Source organism: Typopeltis vanoorti, chromosome 12 (assembly GCF_054136105.1).
Source record: "Typopeltis vanoorti isolate ZY-2024b chromosome 12, IOZ_Tvanoo_1.0, whole genome shotgun sequence".
NCBI lineage: Eukaryota > Metazoa > Arthropoda > Arachnida > Uropygi > Thelyphonidae > Typopeltis > Typopeltis vanoorti.
In genome coordinates this window covers 90,123,800-90,149,664 of record NC_143560.1, presented here as the reverse complement: position 1 = coordinate 90,149,664, position 25,865 = coordinate 90,123,800, and the positions used below count along the sequence as shown (strand labels likewise).

The 25,865-nt window shown below is 36.3% G+C and overlaps 2 protein-coding genes across 3 annotated transcripts in view; both read right to left on the bottom strand.

Moving 5' to 3' along the window:
- The window catches only part of LOC150100994 (uncharacterized), an 80,541-nt gene extending 56,789 nt beyond the window's left edge, over positions 1-23,752 (bottom strand). For both annotated transcript variants that reach the window (XM_090401573.1, XM_090401574.1), the window contains exons 1-12: positions 23,665-23,752; positions 23,430-23,535; positions 23,020-23,183; positions 20,123-20,254; positions 19,933-20,029; positions 18,633-18,784; positions 16,203-16,295; positions 15,595-15,672; positions 12,732-12,855; positions 11,276-11,385; positions 8,139-8,205; positions 2,560-2,666 (exon numbers count right to left, since the gene is read on the bottom strand). In XM_090401573.1, coding sequence (XP_090257699.1) covers positions 2,560-2,666; positions 8,139-8,205; positions 11,276-11,385; positions 12,732-12,855; positions 15,595-15,672; positions 16,203-16,295; positions 18,633-18,784; positions 19,933-20,029; positions 20,123-20,254; positions 23,020-23,183; positions 23,430-23,535; positions 23,665-23,748 — 1,314 coding nt within the window. In that variant the 5' untranslated portion in view covers positions 23,749-23,752. The remainder of the gene's footprint in view (positions 1-2,559; positions 2,667-8,138; positions 8,206-11,275; positions 11,386-12,731; positions 12,856-15,594; positions 15,673-16,202; positions 16,296-18,632; positions 18,785-19,932; positions 20,030-20,122; positions 20,255-23,019; positions 23,184-23,429; positions 23,536-23,664) is intronic.
- A 263-nt stretch (positions 23,753-24,015) lies between these two features.
- The window catches only part of LOC150100993 (uncharacterized), a 28,182-nt gene continuing 26,332 nt past the window's right edge, over positions 24,016-25,865 (bottom strand). Inside the window, exon 9 of the mRNA XM_090401958.1 lies at positions 24,016-24,230. Within this exon, the coding sequence (XP_090258084.1) occupies positions 24,016-24,230 (215 nt within the window). The remainder of the gene's footprint in view (positions 24,231-25,865) is intronic.

Genomic DNA, 25,865 nt, shown 5'->3' with positions numbered 1-25,865 from the left:
TTCCCCACCCTCCATATATTGCAAAATTCCCATCAATTGAAATCTTGTATGACTCTTTCAGCAGTTTGTAAGTCTCAATCATATCACCCCTCTTTCTCCTATTTGCTAGTGTCTACAATCTACAAATTCTCAACCTGTCTTCATAATCAGTATTCCATAATCGTGATATCATTTTTAACACTCGCCTTTGTACTCTCTCCAATATATCAGAATTACATCGGAAACCAGGAGACCAGACCTGCGCACAATAGTCCAAGTTAGGTCTTATCAAGGCCTTGTAAGGAGACAAAACGACATCCTTATCTTTACATGTGAATATTTGTTTCAGCATTGCAATCATCTTTTGAGTTGTATTTGCAATCTTTGCCACACGGGCACTGAACTTCAACTTCCTATCTATTAACACTCCAAGATCCCTAGCCTCATCCGTTTCTTCAAGCATAATCCCACCAATATAATATGACAATGGATAGGTAATCATGCCGAAGTGAATGACTTTACATTTACTGACATTGAACTGACACCCATTTTCCCATGCCCACAATTCCAGCTTATTCAAACCATTCTGCAAGGATTGCATATCAGCAGCATTCATGATTACCCTGCCTATCTTTGCATCATCAGCAAATAACTGTATGTCTTTTGTCAAATCCTTCCCAATATCATTAATGTACAGATTGAATAACAGTTTACCAACCACTTGTTACCTTAAACCTTGCAGACTCAGATCCCCGGTGTACCACTTTTTGATATCTGTCAGTCAGATATCAAAAAGTGGTATACTCTTTTTGCATCTCTAATCCATGCTAATGTTGTATAACCCAAACCCATTTTCTCCAATTTATGCAGCAGTCTGTCATATTGTATTCTGTCAAAAGCTTTAGCAAAATCCGAAAATATCATGGTGTATCCATTCCCCTTGTCTAGTTCAATGGTAATATTGTCATGGAATGTAAGCAAGTTGCTAAAACATGACCTTCCCTTAGTAAACCCATGTTGTTCATTGCAAAGTAGAGATTCACTGTCAACCCATTTCTGAATGTGGGCCCTAACTAATTTTTCTAAAATCTTCACCACCACTCCTGAGATACTAAATGGTCGATAGTTTGATACATCTGTCTTCGCACCACCTTTATGCAATGGAATTACCATACATTCCTTCCATTCCTGCGGAATCTTCCCTGTTCTGAGACTCATTAAACATCCTGGTCAAAGGAATGATCAATTCAGCTGAACACTCTTTTAGCACACATGCTGATATTCCATCAGTCTCTATTGCTGAATTCTTATTCAGTTTGTGCACAGCTCTAATACCGCGGCCTTACTCATCTGCGTTTCTTCACCTAGTGAAGAGGTAACAGTAAGTTAAATGTTGTGTTCACTAGGTTGATAGCTTTTAACGAAATGGGCGCTCATTAACTGAACAACCTCTTCTGCATCAGTAACCCTCACTCCATCTGGATTTAGAAGAGTTATTCTTTCATACATTCTTTCTTTTACTTGCAGCATATCGATAGAGTTCTTGTGGGTTGTCTTTCGCACGCAGAGCCAGTTTCGTTTCATAATCAGACTTTGCTTTCCGTACAACAGTTGTGAGTATTCTAGCCTGCTGCTTATAACGTTCATAACGGACGTCATCCTTATGCAAACGGTATTCCTTCCACATCCTCCTTTTCTTACGAATCTCTTGCTTAATAAGATTACACATCCATTTGGCTCCTACTCTATTTATTCTTCGAACTCTCGGGACACATTTTGATATCGCATCAATTAAATATTGTTTAAATGCTTCCTATGCACTGTCGATATCCTTGCTATGTAGCAACCGATCCCATTCCACTGAACTCAGTATACTCCTCAGATAATACAGATTACAAATTAAAATGCTGAAATATATACGAACTTTATACGGTCAAGCTGGTGTAGTGTGGTCTTTTAAATCTTAGATGTGTGGAAATGACGTTTGCATCCATATCGCGGGGATGTCAGAAGAAAATCGTTGTAGGTTCGATTCTTGTCTCCAAAACATCTCGAGTAATTTTTTGTCTTTCTTTAGGCAGTTCCCCAGTTAGTCAAGTTTTGCAGAGACAAGTAGTTATTCCGTCCCCCCCCCCCCAAACTCAGTTTTTTTAATTCAGTATCTCAAAAATAGGCATAAGAATACACACTAGTACGGACAATAATAACATTGTCAGAGTTCATTGCCACGAGATGGTTGCAGTTGTCTTCCATACTCTCTCTCTCTCTCTCGCCCCTGAAAGGTTTTGTATAGGTTGTATAAGGATGTTTTATAGGTTATATAAGATTGTTTTATAGGTAGTTCTAAAGGTTGTATAAATACTCGTATAAACAAAGATCTTGTGGTTATATCTCACTCTTTCCCTGTTATGCATTTCTGTTATGAGCATGAAGTAGAATATCAATCAAGGATGTTATAACTTTCAACTACAGTGATATTCTAGCCTTATGAAGCAATCAAGCAATATTACAACAACCAGTCAGCATTCCTGTTATAATAAATCGATACAAACGCCATTTGTTTGACTTTAGTCCACTTACCTCGGCTTCACCAGTAATATTAAATTTTAATTCTCCGCTTGAAACGATTCTTTTCAGATTTTCGTAAGCCGAAGCTATTGTTGGTTCTTCGGATTTTTCTCCATATCCTTGAGTAGGGGAAAAAAAAAGAAGACAATATAATCGATTCTTCACAAACTTGTACAAATATACGTACATTATTATTATTATTATTATTATTATTATTCAAATGTGTTTTCTATTGTGTGTAAGCGCTATTATTCGCTTTATTTTTTACTCCATCTGTAACCAATAAAATTTCTTCCGACTCTACAGATTGTGATGAAATACTACGCAATCCGTTATAATCGATCATGCGCACAGTAGAATACAACATTAATTTTAATAAACTAATTAAAAGGTACTTCCCTCAGACCAAATTTCGTTCCAGACGACAAGAGTCATGCATTTATGTTGCGTAAGATTCTTCTCACCCAGTCTCACTGTCTCTCTCTCCACCTTATTTTTTCTTAGAACTATAACTTGAACATGCTTTGTTGTCACGTTTGTAGTGACTAAATATTAATTTTTAGGATCCACGCACAATAAATGTACTGTGGATAATAATACACGTGGATTAATTTAGCTTCGGATTCCTAAAGGTTTCAATGACGTGCTTATTTCTTGTTAATTAGCGAATTAAATTAGGCTACGAATAAGAAAAGTCTCATTGAGTATGTCGTTGTTGAGAGTGATGTGTTCTCACTAGAGTGTGCAGAGGATTTGAAATTGGAAGTGATCATCATTTAGTCTCGAGCAGGATAAAATTGAATTTCATATTGAAAAGAAGAAAATGTAAGAAAGTTTTAAAGCGATTGAAAGTTGAGCAACTCTCGGATGCGAACTGTGAATAAAATACAGAAACATTATTCAAGAAAAAATGAAAGAGTTTGAGAAATGGAACAAAACCTTGGAGATTCAGTGGCAATCCCTGAAGAAAACACTGATTGATTCAGCCAGAGAGGCATGTGGTGAGGTTGTCTTCAAGGATAGAAAAATCAGAATTCCATGGTGGACACAGGAAGTTAAAGAGGCAGTGAAGGTAAAGAAGAAAGCATATCAAACGTTCCTGGCAAATAAGTCAGCTTATGCTCTTAGAGAATACAGAGACAAATGCAAGAATGCTAAACACTATGTAAAACTAGCTAAACAAAAGTCATGGGAGGATTTTGGCAAAAACATAGAAAATAAATATCAAGAAGGTGGCAAAATAATCTGGAGGTTGTTGAAGAAGCTTAGGAATGGAGGAAAGAGTGCTGTAAAAGGAGTTAGAGATGATAAAGGTGACATGAAAACGGGAGAAAAAGATATCTTTGAAGTATGGAGTAATTACTTAGAAAAATTGCTGAATGAAACAAGCAGTGATAGCACAGTGGTAAAAAAACACTCAACTGGCATACAGCCAGGAATACATATCCATACTTGAAGTTGAAAAAACCATCAAAGGCTTAAAATGTGGAAAGGCAGCAGGAGTGGATGATATTCGACCAGAAATGCTGAAGTATGGTGATGTAAGTCTTACAGTTGCTGCACTGCATGGTTCAGAAGGCCTGGACAGAGGGACGAATTCCCGATGATTGGAGTAGAGCTCTCATAGTACCCATATATAAAAAGGGAAATAAAACTGAATGTGAGAATTATAGAGGTATTTCCCTACTAAGTTTTCTGGTAAGATTTACGCAAGTATACTTGAGAAACGGGTGAGAGGATTGTAGAAGGGAAGATTGTTGTTCAAACCAGTTTTAAATTATGGATCTGAGAGTTGGGTCAGAAGTAAAACGTTTGACCAAAGACTAGAGACCGCAGATATGAAGTCCTGAGAAAGATTACAGGCGTGAACAGACGGCATCAATGGCAATATCATATTAAAAACGAGGATATTAGGAAAGAACTTGACATTGTCAGCATCCAGGAATGCGTTAGCAGAGCTAATCTCAGGTGGTATGGTCACTTAAACAGAATGGGCGCGGAAAGATTAGCAAAGCAAGTGTTCTCTGCCAGGTTGGCAAGAAAAAGACCAAGATATATTAAACGATATTTTTTCTTGACCACAGAAGCTATGTAAATTGACTATTTGGGAAATGTTGATCAAGTATCTGAGAAAAAACCATTTTAATACCAACTAGTTTCACAAACGTAAGCTGTTGGCATCTTCAGGGAACAGGACTGATGAGAGGAAGTAAAGCTAACAAAACATGTTACAGACTAGACATTAACAGAATTCTAATTATAAGTTACAAAACAACACTGAACGTGTGCAATACACGTGTGGCGCGTACATGATTTCACTTGTTGTTGTTTAGGAACGTTTTATAATTGGTACTAAAGTTCATTTCTTCTTGTGTGTTTAGAGATCTAATTAGGATCTTCCAGATCTCGGATAATTGTTCCTTTTAAAATTTTCTACAGAACCAGCGACTGTTGTGGCTTCTTTAAAAATACGAGAGCGATAATCCTCTTCTGAGAACAGCTTTTATCGCACTCAATGACATGGTTGGTTCTGGAGAAATGGGAAGATAAGCCCGATAAATCTTGTCTGTTGTTTTTGACATATCCGATGTGTTCTCTCTGTCTTATCTCAAGGCTTCTTAAAGTTTGGCCGATGTAACTTAAACCGCACGAGCATGGGATATTGTAAACTCCTGCATATCTAAAGAAAGGATAGAAGTCTTTTGGAGATCTTAAGAGTTTACGAATTGTACCTTTAGGTTTAAAGGTCGCTCTTATTTTATGTGATTTGAGGAGTTTAGCAACCTTGTTAGAGGTTATCCCCACGTATGAAATGACGATTGTGGTAATATGTTAAGTGTCTTCTTGTTATCTTTGTGGTGGATCAGAGAAAAGAATCTTGTTAACAAGTCTCCGGGGGTAGCCATTCAAGATGAGGTTGTTGGATATCAGTGTCAATTCGTCTTGGAGATCTTTTTGGTCTGTTGTAATCCGGACAGCTCTCTTCTTTAGCATATCTACAATGCGGAGTTTTTGAGAAATGTGGTGGGAGTACTTGGCAATGGGTAGCCCCCTCTCACCATCTTTTGCCGATCTTTTCATAGAAGATCTTGAAAATAGAATTTTATCTCAAGTAGACCCCAAACCCACAATATGGTGGAGATATGTGGATGACATTTTCATTGTATGCAACCACAAAAAAAGATGACTTATTTGAATTCCTAAGTAAGATCAACTCCTTTCACCATTCAATCAAATTCACTCTGGACCTTGAAAAAGAAAAACAACTACTCAGTTTACAGAAAATCCCACGAATACAGGACGTTATTTACACTTCAGTTCCTCCCATCACATTTCTCAAAAACTCCGCATTGTAGATATGCTAAAGAAGAGAGCTGTCCGGATTACAACAGACCAAAAAGATCTCCAAGACGAATTGACACTGATATCCAACAACCTCATCTTGAATGGCTACCCTTGGAGACTTGTTAACAAGATAGGACAGCCTCTAACAAGGTTGCTAAACTCCTCAAATCACATAAAATAAGAGCGACCTTTAAACCTAAAGGTACAATTCGAAAACTCTTAAGATCTCCAAAAGACTTCTATCCTTTCTTTAGATATGCAGGAGTTTACAATATCCCATGCTCGTGCGGTTTAAGTTACATCGGCAAAACTTCAAGAAGCCTTGAGATAAGACGGAGAGAACACATCGGATATGTCAAAAACAACAGACAAGATTTATCGGGCTTATCTTACCATTTCTCTCGAACCAACCATGTCATTGAGTGCGATAAAAGCTGTTCTCCTTACATAGAAGAGGATTATCGCTCTCGTATTTTTAAAGAAGCCACAACAGTCGCCTGTTCTGTAGAAAATCTTAAAAGGAACAATTATCCGAGATCTGGAAGATCCTAATTAGATCTCTAAACACACACGAAATGAACTTTAGTACCAACTATAAAACGTTCCTAAACAACAACAAGTGAAATCATGTACGCGCCACACGTGTATTGCACACGTTCAGTGTTGTTTTGTAACTTATAATTAGAATTCTGTTAATGTATAGTCTGTAACATGTTTTGTTAGCTTTACTTCCTCTCCTCAGTCCTGTTCCCTGAAGATGCCAACAGCTTAAGTTGGTGAAACTAGTTGGTATTAAAATGGTTTTTTCTTAGATATTTGATCAACATTTCCCAAGATATAGGTGGTTTGATACAGTAAAAAGTGCCGTAGAAGATAGAAATATAAGAGCTGATAATGTTGGAGTCTTAAGACTGACTTGGAGGAAAATTGTAGATAGGAAGTTAGTAATGATGTATATTTTTCATGTAATACTATCATATCCTTCACACCTCTTGAGGGTAAGAATTTGATGTCAGGAATTTGGTGATGATGAATAGGCTACGTAGTTTTAAATATTCGTTGTAACCGGAAATTAAATGACTTGACAAGATGGATTAATCGTCGATTGGAAGTATTTTTAAATTGTGACGGTTATTGAGGTACTGCGAGTTTTGACGCTTCACAAAGTTCAGTGCCCTAGTCGTCCCCCGTGGTTTTCCAGTCCTAGGGCTAGCATATCTACAATGCGGAGTTTTTGAGAAATGTGGTGGGAGTACTTGGCAATGGGTAGCCCCCTCTCACCATCTTTTGCCGATCTTTTCATAGAAAATCTTAAAAGTAGAATTTTATCTCAAGTAGACCCCTAAATTCGAGTATCCCCTAAAGAGTACGGTACACAGTGAACTCAAACACAAAGTGGAGCAGATGAAGTGCGTGGGAAACTTAAGTTTGCGCATGTGCGAAGGACACTTCATGTTTGTCATTTGGGGCTGAAGATTTATTAAGGCTGTCTGTCGAATCTTGTTTACGATAAGACCATCTGCTTTTCTGAAAGTAATTCCAAGCCATCTAAAATAACAATAGAAAAATCTGAAATGCTAGAATTTATTATCAAGATATTATTTTGACAAAATCTTTTTACGTTCTCTCTCTCTCTCTCTCTCTCTCTCTTTCTGATGTTTTCTGGATGAGTATACTCTATGGTCTAATCTTTCCAAATGGTAACTTTCTTTCTCTTGACTTTCTCCTTATTCCTATGACTTTTCTCATAGCTGTTTAGCATACAAGAATAACGCTAGTTATCGTGACACATCCATCTATTATTATCTATTTCAGACCATCCTAATTTATGCAATAATCTACTATGCTGTATTCTGTTAAAGGCCTTTGCAATATCACGATGTCACCACCTTATCGGACTCAGTTGTCACATTACCAGTATAAATCCCCTTCATCAAAACTGTGCTTTCCGTATAATGTTTCGTGTCGTCTAGCCACTGCGAAATTCATCTTACAAAATATAGCATTTTATGCCTATTTTGGCAATTAAATCAGTTAAATAGGACAGGTGTTTTTAGTCCATTGTCTGCTGTATCGGTTAGTCACGTGATCGACGGCTGGTTTGTGTTTTTTATAATTAAAAACAATACTTTAGTAAAATAAATAAAATAAAAAAATAAAAACAAATTTAAAAAAAAAAATGTATTTCATAATGTTGTACCGTAATAGGACATGGTGTAAGGTTACTTCTTTTTAATTACACTTACCCAGAACTGTAGGATGCTCCAGTAACACCGTTGACACTACAAACTCTTTGGAGGATGCTTGAAACACCTTCAAGGTTAAAAGAGGCTTATTCAGTAAGAGATAATTAGACAATACATGAAATAAATTAAGAAAAAAGAAAAAAGACAACGCTTGAATCTGCGAAAAACATACGTTATTTAAATCACAATCTTCGTTCTTTTTTTTTGCCACGAATTGTTCAACTTCTTATATTATTATGCTTAAACTTTAACGAACTTTTTTTTTTTTTTTAAGGAAAACCTGTTGTCTTTTTAAATTCTGATATTAATATACCATCATGTTGACATCTGCGTCATTCACGGTTATATTATGATGGTGAAAAAGTTTCACTTTATTCTTCGTTCACAGCACCAACATTATCAGAGAAATACTGCGAACGAGAGTGCATGAAATTGCACTTTAATATCCCATTCCGAATCGGACGTCGTACAAAAGTACAGACTATTCAACTCTTGACTGCTCATCTGGTAATTGAACACTATAGGTAATTGAAATTGTTATTGTGTTTAGATAGCCCAAGCTATTAACAGATTTTACCTACTACGATATTTTGAAAGGAGAAAAAGGAAGGGAAAATAAAAAATAAAATACAATATTATGTAATTTTAAATTTTTACTGATATTTACCAAGTGTCATACTTTCTAACGAAAACATAAAAAAAAGAATATATATCGTAATTTTTCTTGTGCAACCGTGTTAAGTTTCAGTTAAAATGTACACGAAGAAAAAAATACCTTAATACAAATGAGTTATTTACACGAAACAAACAATGAGTGTCAAAAATTGTTGTTTGCTTTAGTAATATATTACACAAAAATAAAACATTTTTCTACCATGTGAATGATTTGTAGTTGATAAATCTAATAAAAGTTGAAAATGCATCAAAATCAGTTTATAAACCATGTAGAACATTAATTCTTTCTAACACATTCATCGCAAATGTCTTTCCTGTGATCCCAAAAATGTTACATACTGAACAACGACTTTGGTTTTCCGATCCTTGGCTCGTGGACATATCTGACATCTAGCTTGCTTCTTCACTTTTGGTTCTGGTGGTCCCTCAGCCTCACCAATGCTGAAGTGATGAAGACACCAATGCTGGTCCCTCAGGACCAGCATTGGTGTCTTCATCACCTTGGATGTTCAGAACTTTCTTATGATATTCGTAAGTTCTCTAGACAGTGGCTGAGCCATTCTCCTTTTCATGTGTGGAGTGATTCAAGCCCAAATTCTTCAAGTATTGGCTCCTGATTATTTTCTTAGTTGCTGACTAGAGAATTATCTGCGGGTTGATTCCTTCTTGATCCAGCATCCGATAAAAATAGCGCAGAGGCCATCTTCTGGTTTTGAGGCTTTTTGTGTAGTTGTGAGCCATCTGGTTGAAACTGTGCACCATCTTTTGTGTTGTTATAAAAAAAGTATAACTTCTGGTTGCTTAGAGACCTCATCAACTTTCTTGTCACTGTGCATTGATAGAAACAGCTGTGGTGCCTAACACAAACTTAACACACACTAATGCTCACCGGGGTATGCTATCACCCCAACGGTCTTACAGAACGACACATACTTCATGAACTACACTCACTCATTGACTGATGTAGAGAACGATTGTTGGTTAGAGTACAGCAGGGTGGGGAAAGCGCTGTGCACATCCACTTTGTAGAAGAAAATGAAGTCATCTGGGGTAACGCGTCACCTCGGAGAGCATTGCAGGGTTAATATACGAGGGGCGGTTCTAAACCACTTCATGCTATTTCTTTATCTCGAAAATGGAATTTATTTAATACTAATTTTACATGTATAGTCACAGATGACGGAATTATCCATGTGTCGCGAGTATTGTCATTTTTTCAACAGTCTACGTGATTCCGTAAACACTTTTCACATTGCTGACGGACATTGTATGCGACTCATAAAAGTTTTTCCTAACGTTGAAGAAGCTTTTCTTGAGCAGCTTGGATCAGTTCCTTCCTGTCATCTACGAAATGCTGTCCTCAAAATGCACCCTTCAGAGGGGAAAACAGTTAGTGGTCAGAAGATGCTTGATCCTGGCCATGAGCGAGATGGAGAAGATCATTCCACTCAAATATTGCATCCTTTGTGATAAAACTGGTGTGAGGCCGTAGTCATGAAGAAGGAAGACATCGTTCATGTAATTTTAATGCCATTTCATCGACTGGCACTTCATTTTCAGAACTGCAATGCCGAATCCATATTTAATCGGCCTGTGATTATTGTTACACGGGTCTTCCTCCCCCATTCTTCCAGCGCTTGAGAAGTTCTATACAGATGACCTATGACTCTCCGGACTTCATAGGTCTCATTGGCTAGTTTCCTCTGCTGTCTGCGTTACACACATTCGCAAGTTGGGATGCGACGATCCTTCTTGATCAGCGCATCAATGCGACTCTTGTCCCTTGTCTTTGCTCACCAGCTTCGAAGCTTCTCTTTGCAATCGGTTTCACCGCTCTTAAAGTATTTGATCCGGAGGCCAACTCTCCTTCCGTCCACAGAATCGCCTCCATACAAATTTTTCAGATGGTATGAATTTTCATCGGACTCGCATCTTCCATAGCAACGAATTGACTCATCACTCTCAGCTTGATACGTGCATCTATAACATTCGCCATTTCGAACTACTTAGGTGTTGCGTTCATTTGAATGATCGCAGCACCACTCACCCTGGTGAAAGTAGAGACTATTACTGTCCCCTCATTGACGTGTAAGGGTGTCTTCCGCTCGCGAACAATAACAACAACAACAACAAAAGAATAGAGGCATGAGTTTCGTAACGCGTGGTATTCTATCATATTTAATTGTCGTTAAGTTTAGGATGTTCTCTTTGTTAACATGTTAGATACTTCCACAATAAAACCCAAATATTTTACCGATTTTTATTCCAATTTATAAAAGAGTATAATAGCTTCTAAAAAATTTGCACGTAACAAAAATCGTGTTCGGATTTTCTTCCCTGCAAACAGTTAAAGGAAGAATGCGATCTGGTTTCATCGGACAATTAACAGAAGCATTCTGGAAGCTCTCTCTCTCTCTCTTTCTTAGACCAGCACACATTCATACCCCAACGAATCTCCTTACCTCCATTTCGCTAAACCGAATAGCCGACAATTTCAGTTTTTCTACGAGCTCCACTTGCAGTTGCTCCAGAAAATGTGCAGCAGCTCTGGTTTCGTCTATAAATTGGGGACCTGAAATAACCGAGAAATAATATTACCTAAAAGAAATCAAGAAAACAAGTTATGACGTACATTAATTAGAGTTAATGCAGGCAGGAACAACCTGCAATTAACAGTTAGAGTAACTTTATATCAACTGTAATATCAGAAGAAAGTATTCATCTGTTTATTGATTGCAAGAAAGCCTTTGATTGCGTGGATCACAACAGAAAGTGGATTGTAATGAGATCAGTGGGAATACCAGAGTGACTAATTTTCTTAAGAGACCTGTACGATAACCAAGACGCTTCAGTATAAACTTGAAGTTACAATTGCTGAAAGAAAGTAAGAGGCCGAGTTGGGATGGAGAGCCTTTGGAGAAACAGACAGCATTCAAGTGGAAAAGGGGGTGCGTACGATTGTGTACTGTTGCCCAATTTTTTTAATATTCATAATGAATGTATGATGAGAATGACTAACTTAGACACATTGATCCAGCTGGAATTAAGATTGGGGATAGAAAAATAATTTAAGATATTCAGATGATCCACCCCTCAATGAATAAACTGAGAAAAATCTGAAGAGATTGATTCTATTGGTTAAGAGGAATAGTAAGAAAGGCTAATTTTATGTAAACATCAGCAAAACAGAAGTGATAGCCTCTGGCAATTTAGATGAGGTTTATAATAAAAAGAGATAAAATAGAAATCGATGGTAGTTGTGATTTACTAGGATCCAGAATCTGAAATGATGGTAAATTTGAAGATGAAATTAAGAGAGGGATAGTCACGGGGGGAAAAGGCGATGTTAAACCTGGCAAGAACTGTGAAAGATGGAGGTGTGAGTAAGGCCACGAAAGTTAGAATTGTGAAAGCAAGGGCATTTGAAGTGTATTAATGTGAAACCTGGAATGTTAAGAAGAAAGAGAGAAAGCGAATTAATTGATTTATTTGAATTATGGGTGGGGAGGAGACTATTAAGAATCCTATGAAAGAATCCCACTTCAAGAATGACCAATAAGAAAGTTTTAGAGAGCATCGAAAAATAGAATGCTCCTTGGAGGTATTGATCGCTAAACAGAAATTGATGTACTTTGGATATGTTATACTGAAAGAAAGGACAAGTGGCCGAGTGCGATGGAGAGCCTTTGTTCTCAGGATCACCAAGACTCGAAAACTTGGCACATTACAACAACAGGACTCCTCGTTTCAATGTGTTACGTACGGGACGTGATTTAAAGATGGCGGTGAAACTATTTCTGTATACTGATTACTTCTTTTTTTGTGTAATATCGTGACTTTTGTTTTATGGAAGCACTGGAATTACTTTCAGAACACCCCTCGCAAGTGTGCAAAAAGTAACACAATAAAAAGCTGTACCTTTGAAAATAATTTCAATCCGGAGTTTATTTGATTCATTAAAGCATTTGGACACGTCAAACGCCGACCAATCACGAGGAGAAGACCGGAAGTTATTAATTTCTTGACGCTTCGTAACGACAACCTGAAATAATAAAAAAAACTTCCCTTTACTAAAATAATGCCAGTAACTTATTTCTATTTGTTATTTTTTTTTTAGATAGAAAAAAATATACAAAATATGTTCGATGTTTGGCATACTGACACAAAATAAACACACTGAACACGGAAGATATTTACGTAACAAGCAACTGACACTTATACTGATGTCCGAAACCTAAGGACGAACTCTATTTATGAAGATTACAACTGCTGCAAATTCAGACAAATCAGCTTGTGGCAATTTGTATAAATGACGATTTCGAGTAGAACGGAGTACACATTCGAAGTTTCGAATTGTGCACAAAGGGCCACGCTCTCAATAGGATAAAAGGCAAAAGGCTGCGCGAAGCGAATTGTGTTTTTAGGAACTCTTTTCGTGGAGGAATAAAGTTGCAAACTTGGATGTCTTCCAATGTCTCAAAGACGTCATCTAGACGATTTCATGAGTGGAGGAATTATTCGAAAGCTTAAAGAAGGCCGCAGAATTTCGGATAATACCTGAGATTTTTTAATGTTTTATAGCGTTGCATCCAGATTTTGGGCAGCCTTTCAAACCAATAGAATGTGTTCCAGACGTTTGCTAAGAGGTCGCCCTCGCTCTTCCACGGAGCAGGAAGATGTATTTTTATAATAGCAAAACGTAATCGCCGCACCATGGCAGGTCAGCGTGCAAGTAAGCTCCATTCAAGCACAGGCGCGCACGGATATCTCGACAAACTGTGGCAAGACGTCTGCGACAAGTAGGCCTATACGTCAGAAGGCGTGTAGTCTGCGTTCCTGTATCCACAGCTCATCGAAGAGTACTTTTTAAGTGACGTTGAATCCATAAAATTGGACAAGACACCAATGGACTAATGTACGTTGAGTCTTTCCTCCGAATCTAGGTGACACTTGATCTGGCATGAACATGGCACTACTTACCATCGCAAGAATGGTTTGAAAGGGACAGATATGATGGTTCTGGGTTCATGGTGTGGAGAAGCATTATGCTTACTGGACGCACCGAGCTACAAGTGCTGGGAAAAGGGACTATGACTGGCGAACGTTATTGCAAGAAAGTTCTTCTACCTCATGTTCGACTGTTCGGGGTGCTGTAGGCGAAGAATTTATTTTTTATCGCTGACAATGCCACACCACATCATGAGGTAGAAGAACTTTGGTTGAAGAAGCAGTGAGATAGTTGTACAGATAGAGGATATTAATCGAATCGAGTGGTCAGCACGCTCCACAGATCTCAACCTCAGTGAACACATTTGGGAAGCAATAGGGAGACGCACTGCTGCTTGAAATTACCCTCCAGAAAATAGAAAGGCCTTATCCTTGCTCTGAAGGAGGAGTGGAGCGGTTTGCCTCAAGAATGCCCGAATCACTTGGTGCTAAACATGATACGACGTTGTGAGAGCTGCATCGTAGTTCAGATGGACATATTGTACACTGAAATGCTCTCTCAGCTAGATTTATGTAAGAACTAAATTAATTCCTTAAGTACGTCCTTAAAAGATTTGTAACTTTTGCCAAAAACGCACTGCAGTTTAATTTGTACGAAATTAATAACACATTTTTGTGTAATAGAATGTATTAGTATGTTAGCAATAAATTTATGTCCACCTTTAGCTGTCGTCATGAGAATTTTTTGATAAACAGGTAAAAATGCAGTTCGAACGCTGTGGTTGGCGAAGTACTGCACCTGTTTTGGTTTATTTACTTTCTGTTGCGTGAATGAATCGCATAATATAGCCTTTTTTTTGTTATCATACGCTATGTCGTATTCTTTCGCCGTCTGGAAATAGTTTGGTACGCTGAGTGGTTAGCGTATCGGATCTCCAGCAAAGAACTTGAAGGTTCGAATTCCGCCGTGGGCATGAATGTTTGTGGCCTGTGAAAATACTTATGGGGTGGTGGGCTTTAGATGGCGTTGGTATAGTTGCGGGTCATTATAGTTGTGGATTGAGTTGTAGAGTAGGTTCCCTCCTTCGATGAGTCCTTGAGCTCCCTGGAGGAGGCACGTAATAAAAATAATACTTATCGCCATCTACCATTTACTAATAGTATTTTTTGCCTGTAAATTGTGGGTTCTTTCATGCTAATAAACCCTACAAAGAGTAGGGATTTATCAGCATTTTTATTTTTATGCTACAAATCCACAAAATTATTCTTTCAATTGAGTTTGATTTTTCACGATTTTTTATATTTATATTTACCTTTCCTTCTATTTCTGCAGTTTTCTAATACGAGAAAGCTGTGTTTTAAAGTCTAATAATATTAATCATCTACTCTTGAAATATATTTAGCATTTTACTCTGCCAGTCCGGTAGGTGGCCTCACAGCAATATAAACAATTACAACATAAGTCGTTATTATTATTATTACGTGATACTTTCAAGGAGTCCAAATACTCATCGCAGGAGGGCGCTCTGCTGAACTCTACTCCACTACACGCACGCACGCACGCACGCACGCACGCACACACACACACACACACACACACACACACACACACACACACACACACACACACACACACACACACACACACACACACACATCTCACCTCTCTCCCCATACACCTAACTCACATAACAACACTTCCCTGTAGTTAACAGGGGACTAGTACCAATTAAATCATCTCTTTATGAGAAAGACGGCATATGAACAGAGAAATGGGCATTATTAGCTCTCATTTAATTGATATCACAAACATTCACTCAGCGCTTTAACTTACCTTTGGGTCACCTGCAGTACTGTAGTCGTAGAAAAACAAATTGATCACCGCAAGGCGCAACTCGGTATTAGGCATATCCTGCAACAGCACATAAAATGAAGTTACATTTGGCGTAATCCGAATTCAAATAACATTTATTAAAGAAAACTGAACGAGTTCAACTCAGTATTGACTCATTGAAGCTAGGTGTTTAGCACCCACTTTACTTATTACTCCTCAGTATACATTCTATTCAATTAGAACAAATTACCCACCCATTGAGAACGGACTCTTTCAAATACACTAATAAAAAAGCACATGTATGGATTCTCGAGAACCGTGTCTTTTAAATTGTACGATACTAAAGTATTATTGTATATTGGAGATCTTAAACCTCTTGTTGACCGAAAGGGCAAAGAATTACATATTTATTTATTTATTGTATTGCTTTAGAGTTCAAAGTAATCTGGAGACATTCATACAACCGACACTACTGCGCAAGTTCCATGACCAACATAAAGCTAATTGTATTTGACAATGTTACCATCGAACTAGTCATTTAGACATTGTATTTTAATGTTCTTATTTCTGGAATGGCATGAGAAGAACTGGAAAGAATCCAGACTTACCTGGACGAAGTGAATATCTTGTACTGTTACTTCTCCATCTTCATGGTTTTCTTCGATTGTCCACACATCATACTTAGCGGAGCTGATTTGTCTCTGAAAAAGAAATGTGTACGTTATAACTCTATTAGCTCTCTCTCTCTCTCTCTCTCTCTCTCTCTCTCTCTCTCTCTCTCTCTCTCACACACACACACACACACACACACACACACACACACACACACACACACACACACACACACACACACACACACACACACACACACACACACACACACACACACACATTTTTTAAACTCATTCGAGACTCTAAATTTTGAAATTTGATTTTCATCTAACATGGATTCCAACAACATAATACTTCAAAGACATGTTTCTCAATTTGCCTATAAATCCACTCATAAGCATGAATTAAATCGCAGATCTCTTCAAAAATTTGCCCCATCGATAAAATGCCTTTCTTGTAATGGCTTAGCTGGATGTACATAATTTCCCCACTTGTATGGTTGTTTCTGAACACGTGATAGAATTAGCTTAGCTAAGGATGAGTTCAAGTTGGTGTATCGATCAATCGACCAAAATCCTCTTCCTTGGATGTCAGGGACGAATCGATCCTCACAAAATGCCAACTTGAAATACATCCCATACAACTGAATTGTTTGTGTTTGAATTTGATTGTGAAAATATTTTGAAACGTCCATTTTAGTTTTTTTTTTCATGTAGATAGCATTAATTAATATCATTAGTTATATGCACTCTTTCCTCTTAGAGGAACTCCCCTTCCTTATTTTCACTTTGAAATGGTAGTCATAGATATCAGGATAAAAATTCTCATTATTATATATATATATATATATATATAGTTTTGTCCATTTCTAATTCTAATTTTATTAGAAATGGACAAAGCTTAAACTGTAATTAAATAAGAAATGAGAAATGGGCTGTGTCATTTGCGCACATGTGAAATAGCTAAAAATTCTTTCCCATTTTTGTTTCCATTTTTGGGAACAAAATGGTGGTCAGAGTGACAAAGGCATTCAAACTCCAAGGTGTAACCAATTTACTAGAACGTTTTATCGTAATAGCATTTTCACCAATGCACCTTTCTCGCCGTTTTTGTCTAAAGATTACGATAAGCTTGGAGTTCTTTTGTGGGAATTTTATTTTCTTGCAGCAGAACGACAAAAAATACCTCTGGGAGCTGAAACTTGTGTTCGTTATTAAAGATCATTTCATTAGCTGAAGCTTTTTTTTTTTCCTATCCTTTTCACTTCCACCCTGATAATAGAGGATTCTACTGAACACGAAAATAAGAACATTTCTCTTTTAGAGAATCTCTTAGGTTTCCTTAGTGGTAAAGGAGTCCGTCCAAGTTGCAGGAGTAACGAAGGAGCTCTTCAGTCATTTCTTCCTGGTAATTGTACAGCTATCCGTTTTTAAAATACTTTTCTTATTTACTCTTTCTTATGTCTTATTATTTTTCTTCTATTTTTCTCTTAAATGAGCGCAATTCAATCAGTGATAAAAAGAAATGTAGTTTGAGAAAGTCCCTCACTACCAGAATTCCCCAATTGGAATGGTCGTTTATTCGATATTTTTAATATTCGAAGCAACTTAGATCGGCGTGTAATGTCGATTAACTGTGGTTATTGTTATTCTTATGGCCTGTTTACTTGTCTTGCGGAATGAAAAACTCGAATCCAGGAGGGGAAAACTCTGCCATATCCATATGAGAGCTGCAAACTCATCTTCAGACGAAAAAGCCCTTATCAAGATTCTTCGCGTTATAATCTTTGTAATAAAAGTAGAGGCGCTGTTGAATTGGGAGTTCACTGATATGATTAAAACTAAGCAGAAACAAGGAAATACAAAAGAAATAAAGAAAGTAAAACAGCTGCATAAAGATAAGATATGAAGCAGGTCGAACATTCCATCAAGCATTTTATCTGTTGTAATAAAACAATACGAAGAACAGAACAGAATAAGATAATGGAGATTGAAATGTGAAAACACAAAAGAAAAAATTTAGGAATATCTAAAGCGATTTTAGTTGATAAATCTTTCAAGAAAATGCTTTTAACCTTTGTAATAAAAATAGAAATTGTTGTTAGTGTGTTCTGATCTGTTATATATAAAACGGAATAATTATGTTTGATGATAACAGATGGCGCAACACACATTCCGACAATTTTTATTATCTCATTAAGTCATGTGACTTTCTCACGAATAAAATTTTGTATAATAGAGAGAAGAAGTAAGTCGAACTTAGCAAGCCTTGCCAAGAAATACCGATGCATAAAGCCATTGAAGCGGCTTCTAAAAAATGTAAAATGCAAAAGATCTTTTACTCATTCATCCATTTAAATGGACGTGGAATTTCAACAGAGAGAGAGAGAATAGAATTTTATAATATTTAATCGTTGAGAATGTTACCTGTCCTACATAAACCGGACTGTCGTGATCCTGATCAGCAAACTGAGGGAAAATCACTGCTGGAAGCAAAGTCATGTCGGCCACTTGGAATTCTCCGGTGATGTTTTGGGTCGTGCAACTATCCAGTTCAGGAACCAGAGAGAACACCACCCCTACAATAGTAAAACAATCGTTTAGGAGCGTGTACTCTGTGGAGCAGCAGAAAATAAATAAAATTAAATAAAATAATTCACATAATTTTTTTAGGCATATCTAAAAATTAATTAAAATTTTTTTCTCAGTTTTTTCTTTAGAAAATTCACCTTCCGAAAACATATGACATCCTTCATAGATTAGGACACACACACTCTCTCTCTCTCTCTCTCTCTCTTCTGGTTTCTTATGCTTCCCTTTTAGATTTCTCTTATTATATATGATCTTTCAGTTTCATTTTGTAAATGGGACTACAATATTATTTTGCAAATCTTTGTGATATTCGAAACAATATCTTGTTAATATTTGCTTTCAGATCAATAATTTCTTTCTTCCACTAAATAACATATCGAATGATAAGAGGTTCTGTATTTGCCTGCTTCTTTAGCGAGTTAACAAGAAGCAAGTTTCTCCCGAGGTCATTTCGCTGCAGTTAGTCCATTTGGTGTCATCAGTAATTATTGACAGTTCATTGCATTTGTTTCCGATTTACTTTCACCATTTTCCCTTTATATCCTTTCATAATTCTCGGTAGATTTGCCTAATTTTTCTGTTATATTTTCTCTTGCAGATTTTGTCTTTTCTACAGATTTCATAATTTTCTTTCGTGGTAAAATATGTTTTTGGTTATTTTTCATGTAAGGTATATTCAGAGTGGGTTCAATACATCAGAATAACTCAGCTTAGAGTATTTATTATTGATTAATAATTTTTTATGTGTCATGATGTGTTCTTGTTAGATGCATCAAAATTAATTAAACAAATTAAGGGAGAAAGCACTTTAGTTGTTAGATTCCATAAGTAAAATTTTACCGTTTTGAAGCACGTGGAAAATATCAGACTTCCAGTTGGATTTTAGGTCTCCAACAAACGCAGTGATAGCATATTTGGCAACGAAATATTTAAAGATTGAGAGATATCCAAGGATACTTGAAAATTAATAGAAAAGGATTATTTATTTTTCGAATTAAGTCACACCAGGAACATTGGGGAATCGAAAAAGTGTATTTATATAGCTCGCGGTGTTGTTCGGTAATTTATTTCATTGACCTGTAACAAGTCACTATAATTCTATTATAAGCTAACATCCATGCTCACAGATTCCTACCTGAGTTGAAGTCCCACACTATGGAACGCCTGAGGAAGAGATTGTCGTCATAGTAATCATCCATCTTTATCATCCTGGTGAGTGAGTCGTACCATATCTGTGCGGAAAAGAGGATATCACTTTAAACGTTTTGATGGAGTTCTCTTTTTAACATTTAAATCAAAGCAAAATAAACTTAAATCGGACTTACTTTCTTCTGCACCGAGACCGGGTCTATATCCATCTCCTTCACATAAGTCAAGTAATCGAAGCTGAAATAATGAGGAAGAGTGGGGAAACTTTTCCCTGAACGTCGTCCTTCACAGTATGTTCCTGGAGGTGGCTGCAAGAATTGCAATTGCAACAAATGAATATTTATTTTTAACAGGAAGAGAGACAGAGAGAAAGACAAATGAAAGTTTTGTATAAACGCTTCTTGTCCAGAAAAGAAGACCATCATAAGTTCGATTCTAGTCTGCTACCAGGGGAAATGTTTTTTCTTGTTTCAGCAGGTTCCCAAGTTAGTTAATTGTTGGTGAAGAAAAGTAGGTGTTTTTTACTTCCTGATAATTAGGTTTTTAATCCCACAAAAATCAACAAGTGACTAAAAATTCATATTGTATGACACAATAATATTAAAGTTAAGAGTTTAGGAACACAATATGATGGCAGGTGACTGCTGTACTCCATCTCTCCCTGTTGCCTTGTCTTCAAAATCATCGATAGTCATGAACTCAACAGTCGGTGACGACAAAGGGTGTAGATCGACTACTAATCGATTTTCACAGAAGTTAGAGCTATAAGCATTTTCTTTTACTCCTTTATTAATTTATCTAATATACATTTCACTATCTTATGAACACCCAGTGTATGGAATCACGCAATGAGCCACTAAATAAAGCTAAATCGTAGTATAGATTTCGGACCATTTTTACGCAGAAAACTTAGTTGGGTCCAAAGCTGATTGATAATGTCCAAAGTATTAACGTAACTTTGAATCTCGTATAATAATGATGTTCAGTTTCGTACTAACATGCTCTCAAGGACCAAGATCTAACCAGATTAGCTTTTGTAACCATAATTTTAACCTTCGGCCTCGAGGTCAAGGGTTGAACTAAAGAATTGTTTATTGAAAACTAAAAACATGAATCAAGCATATATTTGTTCCGTTCTCATTCCAGACAGTTTATTTAGATTCATCCTAATTGCTGATAATCAGCTGACTGTCTTCCTATCTTCCATAAGCTCTTTGGTGTTATTTAGAAACTCAAGCAAAGTTGAATTTCTTCCCACTGTCACCATTAGTTACTTTGTCTGTAAATTGAGTGTGTTCTCATGGCCGATTTCGCCGTATGTGGGATGTAAAATCCGAATTTCTTAAGAAAAAAACCATTTTGACTCAGTATGAGATCGCCCAACTCACTTTCAATTGAAAAAGTCCATAAAAAGCTGATTACACGTCAGAATAGCGTGTGTTAAATGAATGAATGAATGAAAAATTAATTCTGTGATTTAAATTTATAGACTTTCGGAATGGAACCTATGAGAACTTTATTTTTAGCTTTTTCTTTTTTTCTCCATTGCACAAGTTTCCGAACTTCCAAGACACACTGAGAAGTGTATATTATGATTTCAGTCTCTCTCTCTCTCTCTCTTTTCTGAGGAAAGGCACACTGCTGCCCTCTATGAATACAAGTTTCGACATCGATCCAAAGGACTACGCGCACATGCATAGTGCAAAAAATTATTCAAAGTAGTGACAAAATTAAGACAAAAATAAGAAAATATTATTTTTTTTATTGTAATTTATTTGCATACTTTTGTATGAAATATAGCTTATTTAATTAAATGTTTTTCTCTTCACAAAGGCTGCAATATTGGTACTAATGTAGGAATCAATTTATCATTCTAGTACTGAAAACGAATTTTCCGTAACCTTGTGTTCGTGTGCACACGCGATATTGTGATTTAGCTGCAGGCTTGATGTGTGAAGTGTGATTCATGCGTGAAGTGTGAGAAGACTTGTGAGGAAAGATGTGAAATGAAATTTCTGGTTCACACAAATGGCTAATTAATTATACGAGTATTAGTGTTAGGGTTTTGGATTAGGAGATGGGGAAGTTGTCTGCTGTATTCCTGATGCCCCTAAAATTAATAATCTCAAGTATAAATGACAGCTAAGGGTGGACACTTTGAAAAGTTAGTTTTGTCTAAAAGAACTCCGCCTATTCCTTTTCTTTTTTGGAATACGAGGCATTAGAGGGTTATTTATTTTATTTATTTCGCAAACAGGACTGAATTATTGTTTGCTAACCAGGAATGAAAACTTACCATACTACTTTCAAAAATAGAAGATAAAATTAACTCATAGTTCGAGCTGTAAAACTAACTTTAGTAAGAAGAGATTCTTATTACATTTACGATTATTAAACGCAACGGTCGCATAATAGAAGATGTTATAGCAATAAATAGTCTAGTGTTAAGAAATGAGAAGAACACGAAATAAACTGAACTTAAGACAATCTATTAACCTTCAGGTAATCTGATAATTTGTTAATCTGATTTCTGAGTTTGCAATCCAAACTCAGGACGTCCAACAGTAGGTAGTGACCTCCAGTTGAGTTTATATTTGTGACTTGAGGAGGTTGACTAAGTCCAACATTCTGCTTTCTGGGAAACTAAGTCCGACAGGAGATTTCAGAACATTTAATTAATCTTTTAATAAAAGGTTTATCAAAATACAGGCGATAGCTTTTCACATTAATTTAGATTTAATCATTCAGATTGGAAGTACGGTTTTCATTTAACTGGGCTGTCCTATGTCTTGATAGGACACATGAAGACATATGTCGCTCTGAAACGAGTAGCTCAGATCAGTTTCAATCGCACGAGCACTCCAATTATATTTTCCAATATATTTTAAAAGGAGAAAGACAATATTGGCAACAATATTATAAGGTTTTTCCAAGGAAACAGCAAAAAGGGAAAGACTTACTGGGAAGAGGCGTTATTACAAATCTCTTTGTTGGATCTCACCGGGGGAAGCACACTTTTACTCAAACCATGAGCACTTAAGAAATTTCTTGCTTCGAAAAATGGTTTACTCACTTGAAATATTTCCTGATTTTCCAGATATGGCTTGTAGTCGGAAAACTTGTAGAGAATATGTTGTTCATTTACGACATCACTGGATTGTCTGCACCATCCTTTTAACATCACCGGGGAAGGTTCACAACATTCCGAATTACAACGAAGAATCGACAATCGTGGATCTGTACATGAAATCAAAAATTCAGATTCATTTCTGTATAACAGAGACGACCATATAGTTAATATAAAGTTTTTTTTCATTACCTTGAATTTTTGAAACATTTATTTTCAAGCAATTCTACTGAGCTGAAATTCTCTTTGTGTACAAAAATGAACATTTAGATCATCTTTTGCCAACTGAATAAAGGTAGATGGTTTTGGTAAATCATTTCATGAAATATTCAAATATTGTAGAATAATTATTATACCCATGAAGTAATGCTCCAAATAGCAATCTCCTAACTGCTCCACATTGCGATTGCTTGTCCATTGCTGGACAGGAAGGAAATTTAATAACTCAGATTTTGAAAATTCCTGAAAGAAATAAGAAACACGAGATTAAATTACATTTACATAAACAGTTTAGTAAAAATATTACACTGGAGACTTAACATGTTCAAGAAAATCAATGCAATTGCATAATAAACTTTGTATGCTACTCACGGAATCACTTCGGTTAAATAAAATATAGTCGTTAGGGGGCGCTAGTTGCTTCTTTCCTTCAGAATCAGTACTGTAATGGACCATTAGGTCATCGTTCTGCTCTGGTATTTCCTTGACTGTACATGTTGGACCTGGAATGAATCAGAGGTGGCGAATCCACAGGTGATCGTATAACATAAAATAGCAAATGCAAAATTATTTGACTATTCATTTTTCATAATTCAAATATCATAATTGTATGAATGGAATCACGATTGTGAACAAAATATCAGCTCGTGGAACGAGTTACATTTCAGTACCAAATCTAACCTCCTCTCTACTTTTTTCTGGCTATTGTTGCAAGTAAAGTTACTAAGTCTTACCTGCTATGTTCAGAACTTCGTTGGCATTCAGATTGTATATCGACATCTCTCCATTAGGCTGCACTAAGGCTATTCTGTTGTTAGGTTGGTCATAATGCAAAGTTTGTGCAAAATAACCGTACTCATCTGCATTTATTAATTCGATATTCAGTTGAAATTGGGATGGTAAGTCTGGTTGGGTATCGCAGTCAGAAGGTTCTGGATCTATAAATAGCAGCAATTATAATAGAAAAATTTTATATCTTTTGAAAAACCAACAGATGAAATTCAGTTAAAGATTTTTGAGTCAAAAATGTAGAATATGTGAAAATTTTAAATAGCAAAAAAAAAAAAAAGATAAGATAAAGTACTATAGTTTTTAATATCTCTTACAATATAATACAACAACACAAAGTGGTTTACATGTACTACCAAAATAATCGAAAATAAAAATGGGATTAGCACTTACCTGGAACCAAACGGACCGTCTTCAGCCCATAGGCCTGCTCCTGCTACAATACAGAAAAAACAACTACTAAGATAGCAATATGTGATAAACCCTCAAATCTTCCTAAATCGAAATACTTCATACAATAATTACTGTTCTAAAGGCAATTAAGTAAGGAAAACGTTTCGAATAATTTTATGATGGTCAATCTTTTGAATGAGAAGTATATCGATACGTTGATATCGTATTTGAAACGACAAATTCGAAAAATCACAGGAGGTTACTGAGTTACATTCAATTACTTATCATTTAAACTAGTAAAATGAATTGTAGTAAAGTGTTTGAATGTTTTCTGAGCATTCTTCTTCGGGGATACTGTGCTAAATTATCTCCTCCTCTGTTCAACTGGTGGTGGATATGCCGGGGATCCTGTTTATCAGAAGTTTATTCAGTTTATGTAAAAAAATAGTTTACATATTTATTATGGTGTGCATAATGTCAGCTAAATAACATAAATTACAAATTAAAATGCCGAAATGTATACGAACTTTATACAGTCAAGCTGGTGTAGTGTTGTCTTTTAAATTGTAGGTATGTGGAAATGACGTTTGCATCCATAGCGCTAGGTCGTCAGGAGAAAATAGTTGTAGGTTCGATTTTTCAAGACGAGGAATTGTTCCCCATAAACTCAGGTTTTTAATTCGGTATCTCAAAAATAGACCTCAGAACACACACTAGTACGGAAAATATTACAGTGTCAGAGTTTAGCCAGGAGATGACTGCAGTTGTCTCTCATACTCTCTCTCTCTCTCTCGCCCCTGAAAAGTCTTGATTCAGTAATAGATTAGGCTCACCATCAGTAAAGGCCAGAAGAATGAGGAGAGAATCAGGCTGTATCCCTGTCTTCAAAAAATTAGTTTGGGCTAATGAAATAACTGCACGACTGCCTTCATTAAATAAATAAATAAAAAATACATGAAATAAATAAAATAAAAACACCAGATGATTTTTGTTATTTATACGAGTGCTAAAAGTTTTTATGGTTTGATACCAGTTAACTGATTTAATTTTCAGATTGAAGGCCTGCCTCGTATTTCAGGACTGAAATCAGGTTTCCATTTGTGGCTTGGTTGAAGCGGGTGCCTTATACGAGTGCGCAGATAATGTTGACTTAAATGCGAATCATGGGAATTTCCCAAGGCTATTTTATTGCGATTATGTTCATCAAAGAAACATCATCCATGAGGACTTCTCTTAGCGATAAAAAGTAGATCTGATAAAATATTACCAAAAAAAGCGAGCAACGGCCTTAAATCCTTATCCACCCACCCACATTCATACCCACATATACCAATCCACCCAAACTAAATCTGTGATTTGATTGATAAGAGTGATACATAAATAATTTCATT